This window comes from Girardinichthys multiradiatus, chromosome 13 (genome assembly GCF_021462225.1).
Source record: "Girardinichthys multiradiatus isolate DD_20200921_A chromosome 13, DD_fGirMul_XY1, whole genome shotgun sequence".
Classification (NCBI taxonomy): Eukaryota; Metazoa; Chordata; class Actinopteri; order Cyprinodontiformes; family Goodeidae; genus Girardinichthys; species Girardinichthys multiradiatus.
Genome location: NC_061806.1, coordinates 13,135,487 through 13,160,718, shown reverse-complemented (window position 1 = coordinate 13,160,718; position 25,232 = coordinate 13,135,487). Strand labels below are relative to the sequence as shown.

General features: G+C 41.1%; 1 protein-coding gene across 2 annotated transcripts; it reads right to left on the bottom strand.

Annotated features, from left to right (window-relative positions):
- Window positions 1-1,557: 1,557 nt before the first annotated feature.
- On the bottom strand, window positions 1,558-23,878 carry tent4a (terminal nucleotidyltransferase 4A). 2 transcript variants are annotated; one of them, XM_047384326.1, is made up of 13 exons: window positions 22,820-23,878; window positions 17,821-17,944; window positions 16,198-16,244; window positions 16,001-16,121; window positions 14,557-14,664; window positions 12,476-12,604; window positions 7,330-7,543; window positions 7,047-7,173; window positions 6,846-6,949; window positions 6,562-6,746; window positions 6,233-6,391; window positions 5,972-6,025; window positions 1,558-4,489 (listed from the first exon to the last, which is right to left on the bottom strand). In XM_047384326.1, the coding sequence occupies exons 1-13, from the start codon at window positions 23,644-23,646 to the stop codon at window positions 4,334-4,336; spliced, it is 2,355 nt and encodes a 784-aa protein (XP_047240282.1). In that variant the 5' UTR covers window positions 23,647-23,878; the 3' UTR covers window positions 1,558-4,333. The 2 variants fall into 2 exon arrangements, with proteins under 2 accessions (XP_047240282.1, XP_047240281.1); XM_047384325.1 differs by having other exon boundaries at window positions 5,852-6,025; window positions 22,820-23,875.
- Window positions 23,879-25,232: the final 1,354 nt, after the last annotated feature.

Here is a 25,232-nt window from a genome sequence, read left to right as displayed (position 1 = left end):
ATCAACTTCAACCCCCCATTCTGAGCTCTTTTTTACATCAGTAGGGAATTGGCAAATGGGAAGCAGCAGAAAAGTGTAATGGAACTAGACACACAATAAATAACTTTACAGACACTGTAAGCAGTTGATGTCCACTGGTTGCCAAAATGACGCGGTTTTCGAAATTAGCTAATTGAGTTGAAAGCACAGATTATACATTATATAAAAAAAAAAAAACAATCACATTTTTTCTGTGTGAAATAAAAATGTTTTTTTAACATTTAAGTTAACATACCTAAAGCTACACTGTTAATTTAGGCAAGGCCAGATGATGCAATTGCTTTGCAAGATTCTTTTTAATTTACAAATCCTACAGATGTATTTTAAGGCAACACATCCAACACACTGCTTCCTCGTGTGACCTGAAAACAGTCAGAAGAAATCAGCCACGATTTTAGGAAGACACTTGTCTGTCACAAGTCTGGTTCATGCACAATTTCTAGATGCCATGTTTGTCTGTTCAAAAGATTATGGTCAAGTATAAACACCATGAAACATTGAGCTATTAAACCACGCAAAGAGGGGATGGGTTGTTGGTTCCAGAGATGAATGCGATTTGGAGCAAAATACATAAACACCAGAACAAAAGCAAATGACAGCATGAAGAAGCTGGCTGCAGTTGGCCAATATCCAGTTAAACAACTCCTGTACTGACATGGGATGAAATGCCTCTCAGTAGGGAAGAGGGCGTTCCAAATCCAACAAATAAAGAAATCCAGATTACAGTTTGCAGATGCTCAAAGGGACAAAAACATTCACTTTTGGAGACCTGTACTGTGGTCCTCTGAAACTTGAGGTTTTTAGCCAAACTGACCATTGTTTACATTTAGAGGAAAAACGAAGGACACTTGCCAGGCTGAGAACACCATCCCAAATGTGAAGTTACAGGGGTGGTGGCAGCATCATGTGCTGCATGGGTGCTTTGCTGAACGACGACAGGTGCACTATACAAACCTGATGGGATCAGGAGGAAAGAAGAACGAAGCAACGTCTCAAGAAAACAGCTAGGAAGTTAAAGCTTGGGCACAAATGGGTCTTCAAAAGGGACAATGACCCTAAATATGCCATCAAATTAGTTACAAAGTGGCTTAAGGACAACAAAGTCAATGATCTAGTGGCCATCACAAAGCTCTGATCTCAGACCTGTAAAGAACTTGTAAGAAGAGTGAAAAAGGTGTGTGTAAACAAGGCAGCCTAGAAACCAGACATTACCCTAGTTCTGTCCAGAGGAATGGGCCAAAATCCAGGAAAGTATTGGAAGGACGCCCAAAACATTTGACCCAAGTGATGCAGTTCAAGGCAACGCTACAGAATACTAAAAACCTTTTTTAGTAAACCTAACTGAACTCCAACAGGAATGTTGAGTCAAACAGTGAATATAAAAGTTTTTATTCCATCTAGTTTCAACTGAATAAGTTATCAAGACTTCTCTATAGTTATGTTTTGGTTAGTTACAGTAAAATGATGCTTTACAGCTTCTATTGTAATCCCTTTAAATAAAAACACATACAAGAGGACTGGCAGTTTTAAAATGTTTATTAAAAAATAAAATAGAAAAAAATATATTTACATAAAAATGTCAAAAAAAAATAAAAAATAAAAGCTGGGCATTGAGTCCCTTCCAGCCACTGATAGACAAGTGTCCAATCCGAGGGCCACTAACACATGACCCGACAAGGATAGTGATGGGCTGCCATGTTTCCTTTGCCAAAAGCAGTCGTCCGTTTAAAATGCCTCATTGTGTTCCAACAGAGGTGGGAATTACACATTACATCAATATGTAAATCTCAACGATCCAGGTCACTCTCCATGCGTCTTCATTCCTGCTCACCTTTTTTTTTTTATTAAACACCAATCTGAACAAGTGCGGACATCAAGGAAAAGCGTAATAAAACTACTTTTGTTAAACCGTTCAACTGACCACCATGAGGTGAGGGAGAGGAAAACCAGATGAGCTGCTTTGGACCGCTGAGATGCACAGAATTTGAATCCATACAGACTTCCAGAGAAATTCCATGAGGGTCTCTGCTGTAAAAGACGCAGGCAACTCCAACCCAGTGAAGCACCTTCCTTCATCAATTTCATTTCTAGCCTGTGATCACTCCTGGCTCAGGGCAAGACACCTTTCCAATTACATCCACCTTTTCCAGTGACTTATCTTTAGCGAGGATAGTTTGTAGGCAAGCATTTAAACCAACATTCTGATCACCACCCTGAATGAAAAAAAAAAAAACACCCATCAATGTGATTTTTTTTGTTGTTTTTTTTTTTTATTTTGGTTAAATGTAACAAGAATAGGATGCTAGATGCAGCTTTGACTGATAGATTGGAGTTGCCAGGCTTTCTTTGAAACAAAAACAAATAAATAGGTAAACAGCGCTAAAGGAAATCTCAGTAAAAACTCAAGAATTGTTTTTGGACACTTTGGCCCCTTGTGAAGCGCGCCAGCAGGAGAGCAAGTCGCTCTCCGGGGGCACCTGCTCATGAACCGTCACGCTTTTGGATTAAAAACCTGCGATGGCGAGTCAAAATTCTCAATTTCTCACACACATTGTTTTTACTACGTCACACACTACACCAACCCAGACTTAGTCGCTGGCATAAACACCCCTCCCCAATCCTTAAGTACGACAGATGTAGAAAACTAGACTTCAGAACACGTTAGGGCCTTCATAAAAAACACAAAAGGGGCAGGTTAGAGTTCACATGAGTTGGCTCGAGTCTGAGCGTCAGTCCAACAAACTGTCTGTCGTGGGAACATACAACAGATGACGTGATGATCAGAGGAATCCTTTTGCATAGTAATAACACCAGCATGTGTAGTGTTCTGCTCGGGTCACAGCCATCCACAGTTCTGTTGGAGTGTGTGTGTGTGTGAGAACGCGCTTGCGGAAAAAGTCATACGCACACTCCAAGTAACCACAAATAACGGCGTTGCAAACAATTAGCGGAAGTACCTGGCAATTAAATATACACAAGATTCCTGAATGAAATTAAAAATATAATTCCTTTTCCTAGAGTGGTGGTTCAGGAAGATCCCCCAATACCACCCTCCATCCATCTCCTTTTATCACTCGTTCCGAAAGGAGAAAACCTCATTGCAGGGCATCTTCCTATTGACGGTCTACACCAATTTATAACTATTATCGAGACAGATTTAACACGTGAGGAGGCCTTTCATTCCTTTTACAATAATCTTGATCTTTAAATTCAAGTAAGCCGAGCTAAAGCATGTCCGGCCCCCACCCTGACCCCCCCGCCCCCTGTAAAAGATGTAGCGAAAGGAGGAAAGCAAAGAAGCAGAACAGGATCTTCCTGCACTGTATGGACGCTTCCCTTTACAAATTCACTACTCATTCCCATGAGTATGATATACACAGAATTACACGATCTCAAGGTAGGTCTGCAGCTTTCCACCTTTTCCCCTTTCCTCGTTGCCCCCCCAAAGGTTTCTGGTTGCAGTTCTCTCCATCCGCCTCATCTTAGACTGACTCGGCTCAGGGACAAAGCGTCCAGGAGGAAGTTAAACGTCCACGCTATTGGCTCAAGATGTGGGATGAAAAACTGAAAGAATATTGCAATCAAACCATTCTCTGACCCCCTTTGTTGCCAAATAAAATATATGAGCGCATTTAAAGAGGGAAAGGAGGAAAAGGAGGAGTGGGGGGTTTAAAGTTGGGGCCATTACAACTTTATAACCTACAGATGAACGCTCCTAAGCTCCAGAGATGTCACCCAGGGACACGTTTTGTAAACAAAATTTAAAACTACAAAAATAAAATATAAAATGCCTTTACATATACACCCGCAAAATTAAATAACAGCTTTAATTTTGAAAAAGAAACAAAAATTATTGCACCAAACAAAAAAACAAAACAAACAAAAAATAATTTTTGTTTTTAAGTGTGGTGAAAAATAAATTCAAAAAAAGTGTAACACCAAACCACAAGCAGCTTGGCTGCAAGGGTCAGCGTGAGGTCAAGTGGAGCTGCTACTGCCGTCACCACTGATTCTGACAGAACAACGACGAAGCGAAAAAAACTGAAATAAGTGAGAAGAAACAATACTGACAGGGAAATAATATTGAAGAAAAGAGGCTGTGCAGGAACAGAAAGCAGGAAGAGGCAGATCTAAAGGGATGCTACTCCACTGCATCAAAGCCGCCATCATAAAGTGAGATCAGCTGGTCTCTGAAACTCTTTGTGCCCGACCGTCCCCCTTCGGGATGAGTGAAAACCGGGGTTTTGCAGACGGAAAAGAGCAGGACAAAAGGTAAAGGGAGGAGCAGTGGTTTCTATCTGCTGAGGCTGACCGGCAGGCTGTCCCTCTTCCTGCGCCGTGTCCAGGAGTTGCGGTGGTACTGTGTGTGTGTGTGTCCACGGTTAGCCAGAGCTGCCCCGTTCACTGGCGCTGGGTTGTGGAAGCCCTTCACGTTGAACTTTGTTCCACTCTGAGGAGGAATTCAGAGAAGACACAGAGAGGAAAAATAAGGAATTAACTGAAACTGTTGAAGAATAATGAGGCTGATCTATTCAAAGCAAAGTGGATCATTTACCTCCATAAACTTTATTTCCGTATTTGTGTTAAACTACTAGCAAACAAGAGCAACCAGGGCTGACCAAGTCCACCTCAATTAATTAGATTATTGTAAAGTTAATTTGTCTCTGTAAATGATTCAAGTAAAACTCAGAGCCATTACACGTCAATGTATTTCTAGCATGTATATAAATGACAGATGATACAATGTGGCACCAACATCAACATCAGAAGGAAGACTACTGACTTGACAGATGTCCAGCAGACCCTCTAGAAGCAGAGCATCTAGAAACTGGTATTACTGCGCTTGGTTGGCGAATAAATTATTCTTTAAGTTCAACCCATAGAGAAAACGATGGAGAGGAAGATGAGAGACACCAAAGCCAATGATATAGACTAGCTGAAGGGCGCTATCAAAGCAACCTGGGCTTCCTTAACATGTTGGCAGAGCCACAGGCTGATTGCCTCCATGCTACGCTGCACTGATGCAGTAATTCATGCAACATGTAGGCCTGGTCAAGCATCGAATACATGGACATCATTTTTCTGTAGACGGTACTGCAGTAAAAATCCTTTTTATTAGGGTCATGTAATATTCCTTTATTCTGAATTTTGGGTTTCATTAGCTGTAGCTATTATGATCACAAATACCAGAAATAAAACACTTAAAACATGTCACTGTGTGTAATAAATGTATCTATAGGTCAGATTCTGAATGGAAATCCTAAAGAAAAGTAACCCATCATGAATGATTGAGTTTGGATGACGTTTCCATCGGTAAGCATGCTATACCGAATTCACTATTATAATTGGTTCTTAAGCTTCTATGCGGAATAAAAGGGAACAAAACTTTAATGGCTGTCGGAATTGTGTGAGCAGGACATAATCTGACAGTAGCAAAGGAAAAGCAGCTCATATCGACACCATGCTAGCATTAAACAGGTGAGGTGGAAGCATCGTGGGTTTGGACAGAGTGATCTTTACAACAGAGCCCAGCTTTGATGCATATATACAGGAAAGCATAACCTTATATACCACGACTTCCAGTTGCTTATCTCACCTCCAGTGTCACCATTACTTGATAAGAAACACGTTTGTGTGCCGTGTGGCTGTTAGGAGGACGTATTGGTTTCTACCGAAACAGTGCGACTGAAAAAGATCATCTATTTGAATCTAGTAAAGGAGGAATGGTTATACAAGAGTCAACTGTAAGGAGTGAGACACAAGCTAGCCCTTCATTTAGTGCATGTGAGTGTTTGCAGCATCCTGCGCCTACCTTGTGTGTGTGGCTGGTGTGGGGGCTGAGCAGAGGCTGGGAGCTGGAGGGGGCAGGGTTATGAGCATGGGCTGGAGGGGGCATGTGGTAGAAGGGGGGGAGCCCAGTGTCCATACACACCTGTCTGCCAGGCATGGAGTGCATTGCTAGACCACTAGGCAGCGAGACGTGGGCCTGGAGAGCAAAGAGGATAACACTGGGTTTCTATATAAAGCAGAGGATGAAAATCTTGAAGAGCGTGGATACAAATGATATTTTATTGGGTTTACATTTAATACCTGAAGGATTTCTGTTCCCAGCAACCAATGATTGTATTTTTCTGGGACAAATGTTTCATATTTAGTTGAAGAAAAAAGCCTGCAGTCATTACTGCACGCCTACCTGTGAACCTGGAGGAAGGAGCAGATGGTGTCCTCCCATGCCGTGTTTTCCGGTGCCCAAGTGTATGCCCGGCTGCAAGGCTAGGCCAAGGGCCGGGAACGACGCATATGCTGACATGGCTGGTGGAGGGAGGGTGTATGGCAACGCAGAATCAGAGTCCTGGTAAATAAAAAAAAAACAAAAAACAAATGGCGTCAGCAAAAATAACAAGTGGTCCTTTTCAAATACTGGGGAGGGTAATAAGAGAAGAGAATTGAATGAAGCTTTGCAGCATGCAGTCAGATCCCATTATTTTTTTTCAACAGTGGTACCGTAAAGGTGTGTCTTACATTGTCGGAGCCAGACAGCGAGGAAACCGATGAGGCTGATGAGTGCTGTTTAGGGCTGGAGATGGACATGGGAGAGTCTGCGCTGTGAGGTGACACAGAGTCCCTCTGCTGATCCTCTGAACCTAAAACACTACCACCCAGCACACAGGACTCCAGCTCTGAAACTGGCTCCTTGGGAGAAGATGCTACAGAAAAACAACAAGAGGCATGGAAGGATTGAAGCTGCAGACATAAAAACACCTGTAATTTCATCCTTAAGATAGTCTCTGCAAGCTTGTTTCTACCTCTGTTGTCCGTCTGCAGTGAATCCTTGTCTCCCCACTTCTTAATGATCCACTCCCTGTATTCAATGACTTCCTGGGTTAATCCAATTATCCTCCCCAGTGTGCTGTGGACAAAACAGACAAACATGTTTCAAATGAGCACCTCTCTGATCCTTGAGAAAACAAACACCTCTAAACGCATTAGATAAGCTGAATTCTCACCTGTCACAGTCTTTGTTGGGATACGACTTGGCGAGTGGCATCACGGCGTGACTTAGCACAGTGTAGGCGTAGTCAAACACCTGTTTGACGTGCATGGCACCATAAGAGCCCCTCCCCACATCATTACCTACACAGAAAAAAAACAATAATAACTTGACGCCCCCAGGTGGGTTTGCAACACTACAACAGTTCTGCCTAAAATATGCAGTTTTAAAACGTTATTTAATCCAGGAGGAGGCGGGGAATAGAAATGAATCCATCAATCCCACTATGGGTTACTTACCTGGAAGCAGCGGGTCCTCTATGCAGAGCATAGATGGCGTGTATCCATTTGTCATGGTCTTCATTACTTCCTCTTTGGCAACGTATGCACCTCCATTGTTGATGCGAATCCCTGTTTTCAAGTAGTTGAAATGGCGACCGTACAACTCAAAGAACTCGATCAGCAACATGCCCAGGTTCTGATTGGGGTCTCTGGCATCAATACGTGGATGGAGCTGAAATGGAGGAGGAGGGAGGGTATTTTTAATACGATATTTCTTAAACAATTCTTCTACATATAAACTATTACTGGTGGTACAGCGTAGACACCCCCTGGGGCAGAAGCATAGTCTATAGGGGTGCACCGATTGATAATTACATTTGTAACCGATCTTATCTGCCTCCGCAAAGGTCTGACAATCGCCCACTGACAGACCTGCCCACCAGGTCACATCTGCACATGCGCGGTTCACAACTATTAAACACTGAAGGTGTGCTGAGAAGTTATGACACCTGACAGTGTCAGTTATAAAGAAAATCGGTATCGGCAGGTCAGGCTTTTTAAAGATCTGTAATCTGTGACTGGCCAGAAAACTGCAATCAGTGCACCCCTAAACGTCTCACACTGAAAAATGCAGAAACTTTCATTTAAGGATATTTATTCAGTGGGGAATAATCCCATGTTAAGAAATTATGATTGTTTTTAACTCAACTACCGGAGACACATTCTTATTGACACCCATGCTGTCAATACCTTGTCCAGCCCCAAGCCTTCTCCTATAATATTTCACATCCTTTTGGCCCAATCTCTCTGGATCACCTGAAGCCCTGAGTTCTGTTTTATGCTCTTTTCTTCAGCTCATCCTAAAGGCTTTTTCTTAGTTTTGGGGATTGAGAGGAAAATGAAAGAAGGTAGATTTATTTCTTTGTCAATTTGGCAACACGTTTTGGATCATTATTATATTTAAAAACCCAATCATGGCCCGTTTTTGTTTTTCTGGCAGAGTTCACCAGATCTTCTGGCCTTCCCAAAGAGGGTCTCTGGAGGAGATATCACAGATCAATCACCACATTTAACCCTGGCGATGAGGCGTTTCCCCCGCAAATTTTCCACCATGGGATTCATGAAAAACCCAGCTGTAGTGTTCTTTGGTCTCCAGTAAAATTTAAGCTGTTTTCCTGACATGCCTTTCAAACAACTGCTTGGCATGTACAGGTCCCCCTCAAACAATTAGCATATTGTGATAAAGTTCATTATTTTCCATAATGTCATGATGAAAATTTAACATTCATATATTTTAGATTCATTGCACACAAACTGAAATATTTCAGGTCTTTTATTGTCTTAATACGGATGATTTTGGCATCCAGCTCATGAAAACCCAAAATTCCTATCTCACAAAATTAGCATATAATTAAAAGGGTCTCTAAACGAGCTATGAACCTAATCATCTGAATCAACGAGTTAACTCTAAACACCTGCAAAAGATTCCTGAGGCCTTTAAAACTCCCAGCCTGGTTCATCACTCAAAACCCCAATCATGGGTAAGACTGCCGACCTGACTGCTGTCCAGAAGGCCACTATTGACACCCTCAAGCAAGAGGGTAAGACACAGAAAGACATTTCTGAACGAATAGGCTGTTCCCAGAGTGCTGTATCAAGGCACCTCAGTGGGAAGTCTGTGGGAAGGAAAAAGTGTGGCAGAAAACGCTGCACAACGAGAAGAGGTGACCGGACCCTGAGGAAAATTGTGGAGAAGGGCCGATTCCAGACCTTGGGGGACCTGCGGAAGCAGTGGACTGAGTCTGGAGTAGAAACATCCAGAGCCACCGTGCACAGGCGTGTGCAGGAAATGGGCTACAGGTGCCGCATTCCCCAGGTCAAGCCACTTTTGAACCAGAAACAGCAGCAGAAGCGCCTGACCTGGGCTACAGAGAAGCAGCACTGGACTGTTGCTCAGTGGTCCAAAGTACTTTTTTCGGATGAAAGCAAATTCTGCATATCATTCGGAAATCAAGGTGCCAGAGTCTGGAGGAAGACTGGGGAGAAGGAAATGCCAAAATGCCAGAAGTCCAGTGTCAAGTACCCACAGTCAGTGATGTTCTGGGGTGCCGTGTCAGCTGCTGGTGTTGGTCCACTGTGTTTTATCAAGGGCAGGGTCAATGCAGCTAGCTATCAGGAGATATTGGAGCACTTCATGCTTCCATCTGCTGAAAAGCTTTATGGAGATGAAGATTTCATTTTTCAGCACGACCTGGCACCTGCTCACAGTGCCAAAACCACTGGTAAATGGTTTACTGACCATGGTATCACTGTGCTCAATTGGCCTGCCAACTCTCCTGACCTGAACCCCATAGAGAATCTGTGGGATATTGTGAAGAGAACGTTGAGAGACTCAAGACCCAACACTCTGGATGAGCTAAAGGCCGTTATCGAAGCATCCTGGGCCTCCATAAGACCTCAGCAGTGCCACAGGCTGATTGCCTCCATGCCACGCCGCATTGAAGCAGTCATTTCTGCAAAAGGATTCCCGACCAAGTATTGAGTGCATAACTGTACATGATTATTTGAAGGTTGACGTTTTTTGTATTAAAAACACTTTTCTTTTATTGGTCGGATGAAATATGCTAATTTTGTGAGATAGGAATTTTGGGTTTTCATGAGCTGTATGCCAAAATCATCCATATTAAGACAATAAAAGACCTGAAATATTTCAGTTAGTGTGCAATGAATCTAAAATATATGAATGTTAAATTTTCATCATGACATTATGGAAAATAATGAACTTTATCACAATATGCTAATTTTTTGAGAAGGACCTGTACATAGCATCGAATTGGTTGTCAAGGAGATTAGGCGTCTCCAACACGCCTAATCTCCATAGTTTGCTGCAGTTGTCCAACAGAGAACTTTGGAGGACATAGAGCCAAGATAAATATGCATCCTCCTCGTCCAGCCTTTTAGCCAGAGGTTAAAGGAGTAGGCTTCTGTCTCATGTCAAACATACACTCATGGATTACTAATTAAAAGGTCCTAGAGTCTCAAATCATCCTAAAAATGTAGAAGGGCCTGGTGTCCACATACGAGGGAGGTCATTATACTGCCACTTAGTGGTGGCAGAAGAGTATAACACATTATAGGTTAGATTCAACATGGGTGACAACACACCCAAACGTTCAGATGGAAACTCCTGATCTAAATGTCCCTCAGGTAAAAAGTTCTTTTAAATTTCATGGCTGATTCGTGTTCGGATATGTATAAAAGGAGATTTAACCTTATGTAAATAACATTTTTTTTTTACAAAAGTTAGTAACTAATGATGTACCATGGCGCAAAACAGGATGTACACGTATGTGGACAGAGGAAGTTGGTTTTGTTAAAAATGTTTATATATTATCATAAATGCTAGCAGTAAAATGTGACAATGAAACTGTATTTTGGGATGTTTTATTAGAAAACTAGTTTGCAACCTTAAAAGCAGATATAGCATGTTTTATGAAATAATCTACACAGACATATTAGATTTTTCTCATGATGTTTTCTTTCCAAAAGTAATGGAGTTACTGAGAGGACCCCATTCCCCAGCCTTCTAAGCTGATCAGGGGACATAAATGTCTCCGTGACGATTAGGAAGGATATCGCTCAGATCGTGGCTTTGCCAGATTATGCACTCTGAGACGTCGCTATCAGATTCAGCAGGATGAGACTGATGTCTCAAGTAATGTTCCTGAAGAGACCACATCAGGACCAAGTATCAAGTCCCCAAACCCAGTTGGCCTTAACAACTTTGAACTCCTTGAGCAGGTTGAAGAACCAGAGGATCTGGGTTTGGGAGGCTTGGTAATCGATTGTCTGTCTCAGCTTTTTCACATCAATCCAAGTTTTGTGACACATGATGATAAAGAGGATGTATGTAACTGGTGCTATTATGTAGAATCGGGTCCCTGCTACCTACTGACAAAACAATGAAAAAGGATGGGAGAGGTACCTCGGCACAAGTTACCACTGAGGATGGAAAGATTTGCGTGGAAAAGTGGTGTGACGATAAACCGGTACTGATTATGTCTGCTGTTCATGTTAGAGAACCAGAAGACACCTGCCAGAGATGGAACATAAACCTGTAACGATGTGACCATCTCACGACCAAGTACAGTCTGTGAATACAACTCCGAGATGGGCAGAGTTGACCTTGTTAGAATAAGTTACTATCGCATGAGTGACCGTACGAAGAAATGGACACTGAGGGTACTAATGCACCTCACGGATTTGGCTACTGTGCTGCAAAGACCTCACTCTATATGATGCACCAAAGAACATCATGCAATTTCTTGAACTGCGTATGGCAGTGGCCATGACCTTCTGGGTTCAACGTGACAAAGACAACTCTGATTTTTCAGAGTGGAAAGATGACCCAGACGTTTTAGTCCAAGGGAACGTGCATCCAGTGAAGGTAGTACCCCATGTCTCGGTCTGCAGGAGGGCTAATGCATATCTACTGGAGGCGGAAAAACTCGAAGAATGCAGCGCGCTGCAGAGCAAAAGGCTGTTCAGGGAAAACTCGAGTGCGGTGTGTTACATGCAAGGTGTTCCTGTGCTTACAGCCAGATTGCAACTGTTACAAAGCCTTTCACATACAGGTGTAAGAACATTTTTTTTTTTGAAGTAGCAGTTTTAGAGTGTAAGTGAAATGTTTCATGCCATGTTCAGAAATGTAAATGAACAGTTCAGAACAGTAGTCATATAAAATGCTTTAAATGTTTTTTACGTCTTCCTGCAGTTGTTAGCAGCACTTCAAATGAGCCATATTGCTCTAAGGGGGACGGTTGTTGTTTCTTTCTCTTTTTCTGCACTCAGGAAAAATGCCACTTTGTTCAGGCACTAAATAAAGACTGCACATTTTTACTCAATTGTTACCTTATAGTGTTTTATTGAAATTTAAAACTAATGTCCTCATATGTGGATGTAATTTTTCTCAAAAACCACATAATGTAAAAATATCATTATCTGATTTTACACTCATCAGGGCCCAATCAACCCAAATAGCAAAGAGAAATTAAAAATGCATGTCCTGCAACAGTTCGGGTCCTAGGAGATTAAACATGAATTTATGTAAAGGCTTTTAGGCACCTTTAAAAGTGGTGCCAAAAAAAGGCGCCGGCATGAGTACCTGGAGGAAACTGATGACCATAAGGATGAGGCTGTACGAGCTGATGCCTCCAGTGAAGACTTCATTCAGATCTCTTTGCAGCAGGAACTGCTTCAGCACAAAGATCAAGTAAGGTAGCACGGGATACTTCTGAAAGAGACGGCACAAACAGGCAACAATGAGAAAGGCAAATTCTGCAGACCTGCGGATTAATTGAGAGAGAATTAAAACCCCTGAATGACAATAACAATGTTATTGGAGCCGTTTAGGAGTAGGGAATGTTGGTGTGCCGTTTTAAATGAAGGAATGAAAGGATTGTTAAGATATCTTCTACCTGACGGATTCAAACCAAAACACATTCAGGTTTTTCTTGCTTTAAAGTCACAAAGTATGGACAATCTAAGCAGAAATCTTCAAATTAACTGGTTATAAAAGCTAGTGAGGATAATCTAAAAATTAAATAATGCTATCATTGTTTCTGTTTGATGTATTGTACTGTTTGATCAATAAGTCCCTCTTCCTCATGTTATGCCTACTATTACCTACAGAAGATCTTTAACAGTAAAAATGCTTGAAACCAGGATTAGATTTCCTGGAAAATTAGGCCTGGGAACTGAACCCATATCAAAGTTAACCAAGGATTTTTTTTTTTTAACTCCAACTTCTGTTCCTCCTTTCAATGTGACACCAGAGAAAGTGCAAGATAGAGAGATGAGAGGGAGTGCTGGCCCTCTTCCACCTCTTGCTGCACACTGTCAGTCAAGCTGGCTGAAAGGTAGTGCTTACGTTGTTTACAAGAAAGATAAAGTCAGCTTTTTTATAATGGTCTCATTAGTGAATTTTATTTATTTTGTATTTTTATTAGCAACATGAAGCAAATATCATATCGGCACCAGTATGGATAATTTTTGCTTTTTGGTTTTAATTAAATGCCATTCCCTCACAAACATTTTTTAACTCACATTTTTCTCTAAATATAATCTCATGCCTATAAAGAATTTTTTTCAGCATGTGTTTGATTTTTATTGAAAAGCTGAGCAACTTTTCCCTGAGCTAAACTGCTGGAAAACACAAAACGCCTCTTGTGGATGTTATGATTAATGCTGTAACAACTTTTTTTAAACGGCAGTAAAGACAACTGAACACATTTTCAACAGAAGAAATTGTTCTAGCTTCTTTATATCAGATGAATACCGACTACCAGTTGGGCCCCGTTTATTAAAAGATATCCACATAAAGTGCCTCTAAAACTGACTGGCTAAGGAATGAGAATAACAAGTATGCCTATTTCCCATTTGAGAAAGCAGCATGACTTCATTAAAGCATGAGCTTGCATATTTGTGTCAGAGGAGTGGCAGAACTTGGTTTTCTTTGACGTGTCTCAGAGGAACCGGAGACAGATGCTGCTCCAACTCTTTGCCTGGTTAACTTGCATGTAAGAATTACCTTTTAGATGACCCATCAGTGCCATCGGTCTATCAAACCCATGCATACAAACAGCAATACTCGCTGAGCTGATGCCGAGTGATGCTGAAGGCAGAGGCCTCTCAGGCTGTGACATGCATCGCCACAGAACAAGAGGAAACAAGGTGCAAACCAACAGCAGGCAAAAAGAATGGACCTGACCGCTTGCTGGAACATTAGCTCCAGGCATTCCTTTCCTGCGTTAGCCAATAGCAGGGACTAACACAGTTAGAGATCCCCCTACAGCAGGAATTCTTTCAGAGCCAAGAGGTGAAAGTTCACATGGCTGAAGAGATCCAGCAAGAAGATCCTAGTTAGTGCAGTTGTACAGAGATGAGCAGCCTCAGACTGCCAGTTGAGATGGAAAGACGGAATTTACCAACTTCTTTTTAAATGCTGAAGTAAAATTATAATTATGTGACTAGAGTGGCTCTTTGTGTCCATTTCAGTTCATCTACAGGACCTTCTCCTGCTCCATTCCCCTGGTCTGCATGTATCTTGGGTTGGGCATTGATCTAATTTAGCCTGAGTCTCACAATAAACTTGTCATGCATTTGAATGCAAGTTGTCAACTCAAGCAGCACCAACAAAATGGATGTTACCAGACGTGAACATCACCCAGAGAGAGCATCTTTTACCTTTAAGTAGTCTTTAATGAAGCTTGCTGCCTTGACCCCACTCTTCATGTTAAAACTGATGTCCACCTTGACCTCAGTCTCTTGGTCCGTCAACTTAATAATCGGCACCTGAAAGAGAGATTCAAACATGAGCTGCTCTTAAACGACATCATTCCGAGATGCTTTTAGAATGGATGAAAACTAAGCCATTAACCGTTTTAACTGGGAATTAGGAGGCTACTGAAGCATCCTGGCAGTTTGCCTGGTTCTGTGCAAATACCACAGGATATTAATATGCGCTCACGTACAGAAATGCTTCTGTATTGTTAGAATGAACACTTCCACCAAAACACAAATTGAATCTTAGTTGTGGAAATCTCAAACTCAGTTGGTCATTGCAGACGGCCGCTCACACTGAGCCAGGTTCTGGTTCTGCTGGAGGTTATGTCCTGTTAAAGGGGAGTTTTCCTTTTTGCATGCATGCCCAGTACGAGGGATTGCTGCAAAGTCAACGACACAATGCAAGTGGCTGTCCACTGTCTCTATATGCTCATCGAGGAGGAATGAATGCTGCACGGCAGTGACGCCATGCAACCTACTGGGTTTCCTTAGATAGAAAACTGTTTTAATCCAGATACTGGAGGGTTTCTGATCATCAATAGTCTGTTTAAGGTCACGCCACAGCATTTCAATTGAATTTAAATCAAGACTTTTGCTAGGCCACTCCAAATTCTTCATGTTTTAAGACAGAGGTCAGTGATTTTTCTCATCTGCTTGTGAAAGTCTTTCAAACAGGGCATGATGTGTAGCTTTTTGAGATCATTTAGCCTACTTCCTGTTGTCAGACAGGTTCTGTGTAAGGATGTTTTTTATTCAGATCTCGCAATAATTAGCCCAAGGTAAAATGAAACTATACTGTCCAAAACCATGGTTAGTAAAGCTTCATTCATGAATTAACAAAGTAGGCAGTTATTAATTAAATTAGGGGCGGGTTGCTTCGGACAGCATTTTCGCTAAATAGATAAACATAATTAAAACTACTTTTTAAATTTATTCAGTTAATCGTTCATTAAAATTAAAATTTGCTTGATGATCTGAAATGTGACCAAAAAAAAAAAAAACCTTAACCAATCTGTAAGGGAGATAAACACGTTCACAGCTCTGTAAGATGAGTGCAATAATATAAAGTGCAGGGATTTAACAGTGTGAGAAAGAAATCTATAGCAGGCGAGTGGTTCTTCAACCATGTGAAGTCCTCAGAGATCTGCTCTTTGAGAAATGTAATGTTGTCCTCTCTCTCTACTGCACGGCTGCTGGTGCTCAGGGTTGTGTGCTGGGGTTATGACCTCCAGAAGATCCTCTCCTTTGCTTTGTTCACTTTGAGCACCAGGTCTCTGCAGCTCACCTCATGAAAAGAGTCCCATTACTGTAATATGAAAGATTTGAAAAAAATGCCTTTACTCACTGTAGCCTTGTCCAGCACTTTAATGGAGAAAGGTTCTGCCACATTGTGTTTCCGGAGAGCTTGCTCTAGCTCCTGCAGCGGGGGGCGGTCCCACTTCCCTAACACAACCAGGTCTATGTCACTGTGGAGGGGAAAAGCATTAAATAAAAGCAATACAGCAGGATTTAAAGTGACAATCTGTCTCTACAAGGCCTTACCTTGTCGGAAGGTAGAGCCCTGTGCTGAAGCTGCCAAATATCTGGACCTAGTGAAGAAATGTTAGAGACGGCATGGTTACTTAACGGGAAAACTGGTAAAGATCATCACAGCGTTTCAGATGGTAGCTTTTAAGTCATGATGTGTATATCCAGCTGAATGTTTGCAACTTCCATCAACAAGGCATTTCTGGGTTACACTCAGGAGATGTAAAACGGTGCCAAGTTGAGTATGTGGCCAAATGAAGCACAAAAGGTTTAGAAACAAAAGGCTGGGCTTTGGGGTTTCAAGTGAAAGCTCTCGAGAGGAAGCAAAATGAAGTTCTTTCCCTTCCCTCCTGCTAAAACACGACAAGGCAGCGGCACAGGGACAGGCCAGGAATAACAGGCTGAAATGCAAAAAGGAAGCTGGAACAAACGCGGGACTTGAGTCCATTTATCTGACAATGCAGCTCACAGTGGAAATGGGAAAGGCTGGCAGCCAATGAATTACCGTTGCTCGTACTTTACGCCATTAAGTAACAAGTGGGAAATGACATCAGTCTTAGCGCGCTGAATGCCCCCTCTACTTCTGCATATAAGCCATAAACACTTAAATGTGGTGTTAAAATGTGAAATGTTACAGTGGTCTATTATTAAATGTGTTATATGATATATATGAACACATTTTGAAAACAGCTACTTTATTCTTCAAGGAAAAACGTAATCAGATCACGTCGTTTTCATTTTAAAAAACGATTTAGGAGGTTATTTACCTAAACAATGATTTAAGAATTTATTTATGAACCATACCTGAAATCTTAATAGTAAAATAACAGATTTTTGACAGTTGGAGCAAAACAAAAAAAGAAATGAATAAATACCATGCTGCTGAATGTAAAGTGGATTACTGTGTAATATATTAGTCACCTCAAGGTGCTCTTAAATATTTAAAATAAGTAAAGTTCTCCTAGAAATGTATTAGTGAATTGATTTTATTAAGGTCTTTTTAGCTGTATGCACTTCATATGACAAGTTGTAAAAAACAATTCAATGTTTAGCTGAGGTCAACTAAGCTCCACGTTCTTGTCCAGTTCTGGTCATCTTGGTTTACAAACACAGACATAAAGGTGGTTAAATTCACATCCTGCCTCCGTCAGTTTAGAGCTGACAGACAAAATGTCTGTGGCTTACTATTGCAACTATAAGTAATTAAACAAAGATGCATCAAAAACCTGTGTGGTTACTTGTTGGAACGTAAATATCAGATCCTTTTCTGATTCAGTGAACGCACAAAACCTAAGGGACAAGAGGTCACAGTAACAACAACATTCTTCAGTGTGGAAGATTTTACTGAGTAAAGAAGATTCAAAGTCCGCCTTTTTTAGCATCAGACTATGACTGGGACTGCTCTCTCTGAATGCTGTTAAAACTTTATTTTTTGTATGGATCTAAAAGAGAAATCCGAACGGGAGGAAATTCGTATCAGCAGGTCAAATCTTTACAAACTGAAAATCATCCACAAAATTCTGATCAAAGTAAATAGATTTATGCTCTTAATCACTGAAGGAAAAGTTTATATGAACTTCAAAACGCCCCAACTCAGACTGTTTGGGGTTTAAGAAGTGGCGTTGATGCGTGTCTTACATCCGCAGTAGGCCACAGCTCCATGATGATCATCTCTATTCGCTTCACCACCTCCTTCCTCATAGCTGCCTCTTCAGGTCGGGGAGACATGAAGTTGTAGAAATCCATCACTTCTTCGTGAAGTCTGGGCAGAAAGGAGGAAAACAGAGCCAGGGTTATTCTCACCTCACTTGCATTCATACCCCACCCTGGCCAGAAAGGTTGATTGCATGAAATGTTTGCTCTTGTATAATACCGTCACTGTGTATAGTACTCAATATTAGGAGATTATACCCATACCTCTTCTGTGTACATGTGACGTCATACGTTAGGTGAAAATGTAAATATACTTTGCTGCACTACTGTGTGTCTACCTCCAGCTGTGATAGTTGGAGCAATACTCTCTTTAATGACATTCAGCTTCTATTGGGCAAGCAGGTCACAGCATACAGGATGAGATTGCAGAAAGAAGCAGCATTTGGTCACGCAGGTTTCTCACGCTGTTATGGCAGCAGGGGCGGCAAAACCCTCCAGTTTCCAGGGATAAAACCTCCACCTTTGTTTTTCTCTTATAACCAAACCCTTCTTAGAGCAGCTTCTCGTTTTAAACCATATTGATCCTCTGTGTACTGGAGAGTACTGTGACAGAATAATGTCACTGAAAGGTGAGATCACTTGTGACTATAATTAATTCCATCTGTATCTTTAACAATAATGACAAAAATGACATCTTAGACCACCCTCCATTGATTAAGGAAATTATTTTTGTTTAGAAAATGAGTTTCCACCTGGGACATTCAAACTAAAACACTAAAAGGGTTTTCTTTTGTTTTTGCATCACAAATAAAACTACGATCTGAGAATCGTACGCTCAAAATTACATTTTGCCTTTAATGTTTTCTAGGAAACTGCCTGTTGGGTAGCAAATCATGCCACAAATTTGTAATCTCCAGTTTCTTTTTTAGTTGCTTGGTTCAAAATAGGATGAAAGACAAAGCAACGTAAAAACTTTAGAAACTAAGTATTTTTCCTTAAAGATGAACCTTTTCTGAGAGAAGAAATCTGTCATGCTTTAGGTGGGGGACAACAATTAGCTACTTGCACAAAGACATCAGTAGGTTTTATTGAAACCCATCCCTGCTGGAATATGTTTCAGGACCCACTGAACGGATTTGATTTGTAATGCAGTTTCAATTTGATAAAACTTTTAATGTTAACCTTTACTGGAAGACAATTAGCCAAGATGTTTACTTATTTTGCTAGCATCAGCTCATAAGCTTCTATGTGACAAACACATAACCAATTTACCTCATTTTAATTATGCATATATTTTCATCAAATTAAGACCCCCCCCCCCCCCCCAAAAAACAAATCTGATCAAGTCAATATGACCACCCCAATTTATTTTTATTTGCTAGCAAAATAGCCTCATCATCTGGTAATGTAAACCCCCCTCATCCTCCCAAAAACTTGGTACAACCCAACCCACTTTCTCCACCAAGCATTCACTGTTTGCTGTACTCTTGATTCAGTCACTGGTGAGAGTGGTTGTACTCTCAAAAAGCAGACAGACAACAATTTTTCACTGATGGTCAACAACAACCCATTGTAAAAAGAGCAAAATTCAAAATGAGGTAAATATATATCTATTTTTAAGTTGGTTTTCTCTATACCGCTCGCACACGCCTGTACACGCAGACACACTGAATGGTGGTGCATGTAGACTAGATCCTAAATACAGTGGTACCTAGGTGCTTTGTTAGACCTGTCACCTGGACCTCTGCTGGTGCTGAAGCTCTAGACGTTTTCTGAACAGCCCCAAATCTCATGAAAGAAGACATTTAGGAGTTTATGTCTGTCCCCAAAATGACAGACTTCACATTTCTGTTTAAAAACTGTGTTCCATATAATCACTTCCTGCTCTACCCAACCTGACAATGAGTCTAAAGGAAAAGAAGACGAAAAGTGGTTATTTGCGCACACGCGGTAACGCAACTGCACAGCTATGCGTACAGGCTCTGGCGGACTGACATTTTGTCCATTCTGGACTTGTGCAGAATGGCAGTTCAGATGTTGGCCTGCCTCATTAATCACCCCAAAAGTTACACTAAGCGTATCAAACAGGGCTACAATAGGGGAGACGGCTAACTTCAGAGCAGAGGCGGAGCCAACCAGAGAGAGGGAGCCTGGTAGGTGTGTGCGTCCAGGAACAGGTGGAAGCAGAGCGGCATAACCCAGACTGAAGTTAGCGTTGAAACCTGAGAGCTAGCTCAGAATGGGCTAATTGTGAGCTAGCGCTAATCACTTATTCACCCAGCAAGACATGAGGTGGAGGTTCATCATCAGGGTCATGATGAGGGACTTTCACCTGAGCTACAGGTGAAGTTCAATGGTCTGGCCATGATAGAAAACAGTAGAAACCCCCACTGTGAGCTTCTAGCTTGATCTGTATCATGATGTGAAAAATATCTGACCTTTAGTCAAAATGTTCATGAAAGGAGGAACAAATTTTAATGAAATGTTGGGATAGCTCACAGCATAACTAAAATAAATACATGTATTTTTAGGAGGTCATCATTCCATTAAAATCTAAGAAAATCTATTTTATAGCAATTTACTTTTCAGAAATGTAAGAAATTATGACAACGGCGCCTCAGATGTGGGGAGAGAGAGTGAGAGCGTAAAATTTAAAAAAGTCATTTACATAGATGAGAAAAGAAGCACATTTATTTTGGCCACTTTAAACAGTTTTTCTGAGTTTAAGAACAACTTTAGTCGAATGGAGTGAGCAGAATGTTTTTTCTAAATATAACAAAATGATCTGCTTCAGCCAAATGTTTTTTTCATCAGTTATAAACTGTTAATCTTCATCCTTTACTTAAACTACTAACAAAAAAATTAAAACCAAGTCAAATTATTGTGAAGCTTTTGAAACAACACAATGCAGGATTCATGAATATGAAGGTGCTCTAAAAATGTTAAATATTTGGTTCTGTGTTAGAAAAAAGATGACGTAAAAGTAAGCCTTTTATTAATTGCTGAACTGATTTGGAACAGAAAAACTGCAGTGTAAATATAAAGAAAACAGGAAAGTTAGGTAAATCACAGTAAATGCGTTAGAATAAATTTCTAAAACAGGAACGCAAAATTAGCCTGACTCCTTTTACAAAAGTAAATGATTCAATAAATAAACAACTAGGCAGAGAGCTTAATCCCCCCCAATGCTAGACCCAAAGTTACGCCCTTGCTTTACATGTACATTTGAATAACAATAATAATAATAGTAGCAACAGCATCTTTCCATGTCACACTTTCATTCAAATTCACAAAGTAACCTGAGGCACGTTTATTGTTTAAATTAAGAACTAAATTAACAGTTTAGTAAAGAAATCAGAGCATTCCCATTGTTCTTGGTGGCTATGTTTGAAATGCTTATTTGTTTTAGCCTTCATACTGCACCTCACTCATTTCGACATAGACTTGGTAAAAAAGGTTTCCGCGTATATTTTTGTAATAATCTCACAAAACCCGATTTCTCCTCCCACCCAGGAGGATAAATAAGATGTGGAAGCGACACAGGAAGGGAGCAGACAATTCCAACACAGCTACTGCCTCCATTTAGCTATGTAACATCAGCCAACAAGCTAACCAACTGCAGTTTTTGACAAAAAAAAGTATTATCTCCCTGGTGGTGACTGAAGAATTAGCTATTTATACAAACAGTAGTATTTTATTTTATTTTTTTTACATTTGAGTAAAACCCTTTACTTGTTTTAATTATGTTTTTGAAATACTGTCGTAATCAAGATCATTTCCATCTGCTCCTATGAACTCAGAGTATCCAGTTATAGTTTTTAATGCGAACTGAAACAATTTTTTCCTCAATTATAAAATATACTTTTTATTAAGGTTATATATTTATATACATTTTATTTTTATTCTTCCTGATTGAAAATGTCAGTATTCTGGTCTTTAAAGGGTGCTATACGTTTCCTTGCTTACTCACTACCTTTACCCAACCTTGCTCTTTATTTCCAAATTTACAGTGTATCTTAATAAATATTTATTGATTTGACATAAGGTTTTGAAAAGTGATTTAAACACACAACCTTCCAATAATTTAGCAAACCTTATAGGTCACATGCACCCTAGGGAGCAGCAGGACAAATCAAATACAGCATGTACCCATAGAACAGCAAGCTAACCTGCCAATGGGAAGAAAAAACAGAAAGACATTAAACAAACAGACTAAATATTAAGTACTCTACAGTGTTGGTGATCTTGTCATAGTCAATTTTTTATTTTTTTTATTTCTCAAACTATTAAATTACTAAAGTTATGCAAAACTTCACACATCCATCTTCAAGGAAGAAAACATAAACTAACATGGCTACTTCTACTTTATATGTCAGTAAAAAAATCTAATGGGAATATAAAAAATACATTTACACACGTGTGAATGTAACTAGAACTTTTTAATCTATCTAATGTAAAATTTCGGCGAACAAATCAGGGCACTTCCGGTCTTGTCCATGGCTGCGTTCCAAATGTTTATTAGTTTGCCTCGCTCTTTATTTCAAAATCATAATATATTTGGGAGGCATTTGTTCTTTATACGTGACAAAAGAGGCCTTTAAATAGCTTCTATGCATAGTCACTGATAATATCGCAAACCTTCCAACTCAACATCAGCAGCAGCAATAAAAGCTTAAAAACTACAAAGTGAACTACGTAAGACATTACGTAGGGAACAAGTGGACAATTCGAACGCGGCGGCTGCCTTCACGTAAGCTATTCAACGGCAACGGGCTAGCTAGCCAGCCAGCCAACGAGAAGAAGGCAGAAAAAAACAGAAAAATTAAACGAAAAAGCTCTAAAGTACCCCACTGTACCTGTTGTACTTTCATGTTTTTAATGCTACGTCCTTAGCCAAACTACTATTCACCCACATGTAAGCGAAAAGAAATGAATCGCGGATACTAACAGACGTTACTCGCTTTTAAATCCTATAGCAACTTACCCGAGCACTCCAGAGCTGTATTTCCTCTTCTTCCACGGCGTCCAAGTGTTCACATGATTCCCATTAGTGCAGTTCGAAAGCAAGTAATTCATCCCATAGGTGCTCGCCTTGTTGTCACTTTTCCTCCGGCCCGGGTGGAGATTGTGTGTGTGATTAACGGGTACAGCAGAGTGGACCTGATGCTTCGCGCAGATCTGCTGCAAATTAAAAGCCGGTTGTTCCTCTAGGTTGCGTTGATGTTGCTGATGGTACAGGTTTGCGTTATTTTCCATGCTGTTGCTCAGGCTGAAGAGCAGATTGGCACCGCCGACGTTTTTATTAAAGTCGCCCCCCACATTTCCACACAAAGTCCTCTCTAGAAGTGAGCTGCTAGAAATGGGACTCTCTGTCCCAGATTCCTGTGAAGACGACGAGGAGACAGAACCCGTCTTCGGGTTCGGTATTTTGTCCTCAGTTGGATCGTTTGCCGTGGGTGGGGAGTTCTGAGCGTTCCCGTTGGACATCAGTGTCCCCTGCGTGGAAATCGCCGCGCCGCCTGTACTACTGCTGCTGTGTGCGGGGCAGTTCATGATGCTGTGATGGCTGCTGCCGTTACTCAGGCTGCCTGTAACGTTACCGTTGCTGGGGCTGCAGGCGCTCTTGCACGATGCCGCTGCGGCCGCCACATTATTCAAAGCCATCAAAGTCGCATACCTCACAAACTGGCTGTGGTTATGATTGTGACCGGAGAACGTCCTTACTCCCTGAGAGGTCTCCCAGATTTGCATCCATAAGGCATTCGCAGGTCCTTTCTGCTCCGGCTGAATCCAAGCTACCCTCGGATCCATTCAGCTCCTCAGCCTGGTAACCCCCCCCCCCCGGAACCTGTCGTTAGCGAGCCCGTTTTGAATCTGCGCCACTGCCCGGATCTAATGAGACTCACTGTACTCTTCGGGGTTACAGAACGAGGCGAAACTGACCATTAAACCGATTTCGGACCATTAACAAACTGGCCCTCGTCGCTGCAAGAATGCCGTGAGTCCTACTACGGGAATTCAATATGGCGTATTCTCTTCAAATCCATGCGCATGCGCTCTGTCCAGATTGTTCCTTTTTTTAAATGACTGCGCCCCCATCCACCCACCCTACTCCTCCTTTACCCCACAGTCGAACGAAAAAAGAATATAACCACAGTAACATTTAACATTTTATAAATGTAAGATTTATAACATATAAGCAAGCAGTTTTTTGATATAAGCTTCTTTGCTCTTTTTAGCGGTTTCCTGGAAGTTCAACGGGGTCAGTGGAAACAGGATTTTTTATTTTCCTGCCATCACCAGTAGGTGGGAGCATGGAAGGGAAGCTTCTAGGGATCCCCTTCTATCTGTACGCAGTCATACAGGGTTAAAATCTTTAAAGAATGACGAACATTGACATCCTAACCGCAAATTGTTGTCCTGGAACTTGTAGAGAAAGCCTTCTGATTATGAAAATCGGTACTTCATAGTTGCTGATTTGGCTCGGCCCACCCATGGGATCTGTATTCATTTCTGTTTACATGAAGCACATTTGGGGTCAAAACCCTCCAGCTCTTCAAAGGCTACGTAAAAAAAAAAAAAAAAACGTTTCCTCCAGGCAGCCTATGAGGTAACAGTGAAAATACCTAAATATATTAAGCTTTCAACCTTAATGTACTGCAATATGATTTTATGTGATGAGGAAAATTATATATTTTTTAAAATCAGTATAACTAAACATCTGACAGCATTGTCCTACATTTTGCTGCTTCTGTTTTTCCATCTACTCTGACCAGCTTCATTGTTCCCATTGAAGAAAAGCATAGCAACAGCATGATGCTGCCATCACCATGTTTCACACTGTGAAGTGAAACGTGGAGGTGGTGGTGTGTTCAGGTGCATGTAGGCCAAACGGTTAAATATTCTGACTAAAGCACTTTCTGCTGTGTTTGCCGTGTCCCTTACATGGCTTGTGGTAAACCGTTAACCCTATTTCTTATAGATTTAGTTCTTTAATGAGTGTCTTTTTACCACTCTTCCAGAAAGGCCTAATTTGTGAAGGGCTAAACTAATAGTTGTCCCGTCAACACCTGAGGTGGGGATTTCTCCAGCTCATCCAGAGTTACCATGGGTCATTGGCTGCTTCTCTGATTAATGCTCTCCTCTGGGCTGTCAGGTTTGCAGTGGTTTCGTACTCTTCCCATTGTCAAATGGAAGATTGAACAGTGGTGTGTGGCATGTGAGAAGCTCGGGATATTGTTGCATAATCCTATCTCTGACCTGTCTGCTGAGTTACCTTATCTTCATGATGTTTGTTCTCGAGGTTTCACTTACATACCTTTCTGGGTTCCACAGAACACCTACATTTACAAGCAGAAACACAATTCTTGACATCAGAGAGTAATTGGTTGCTCTAG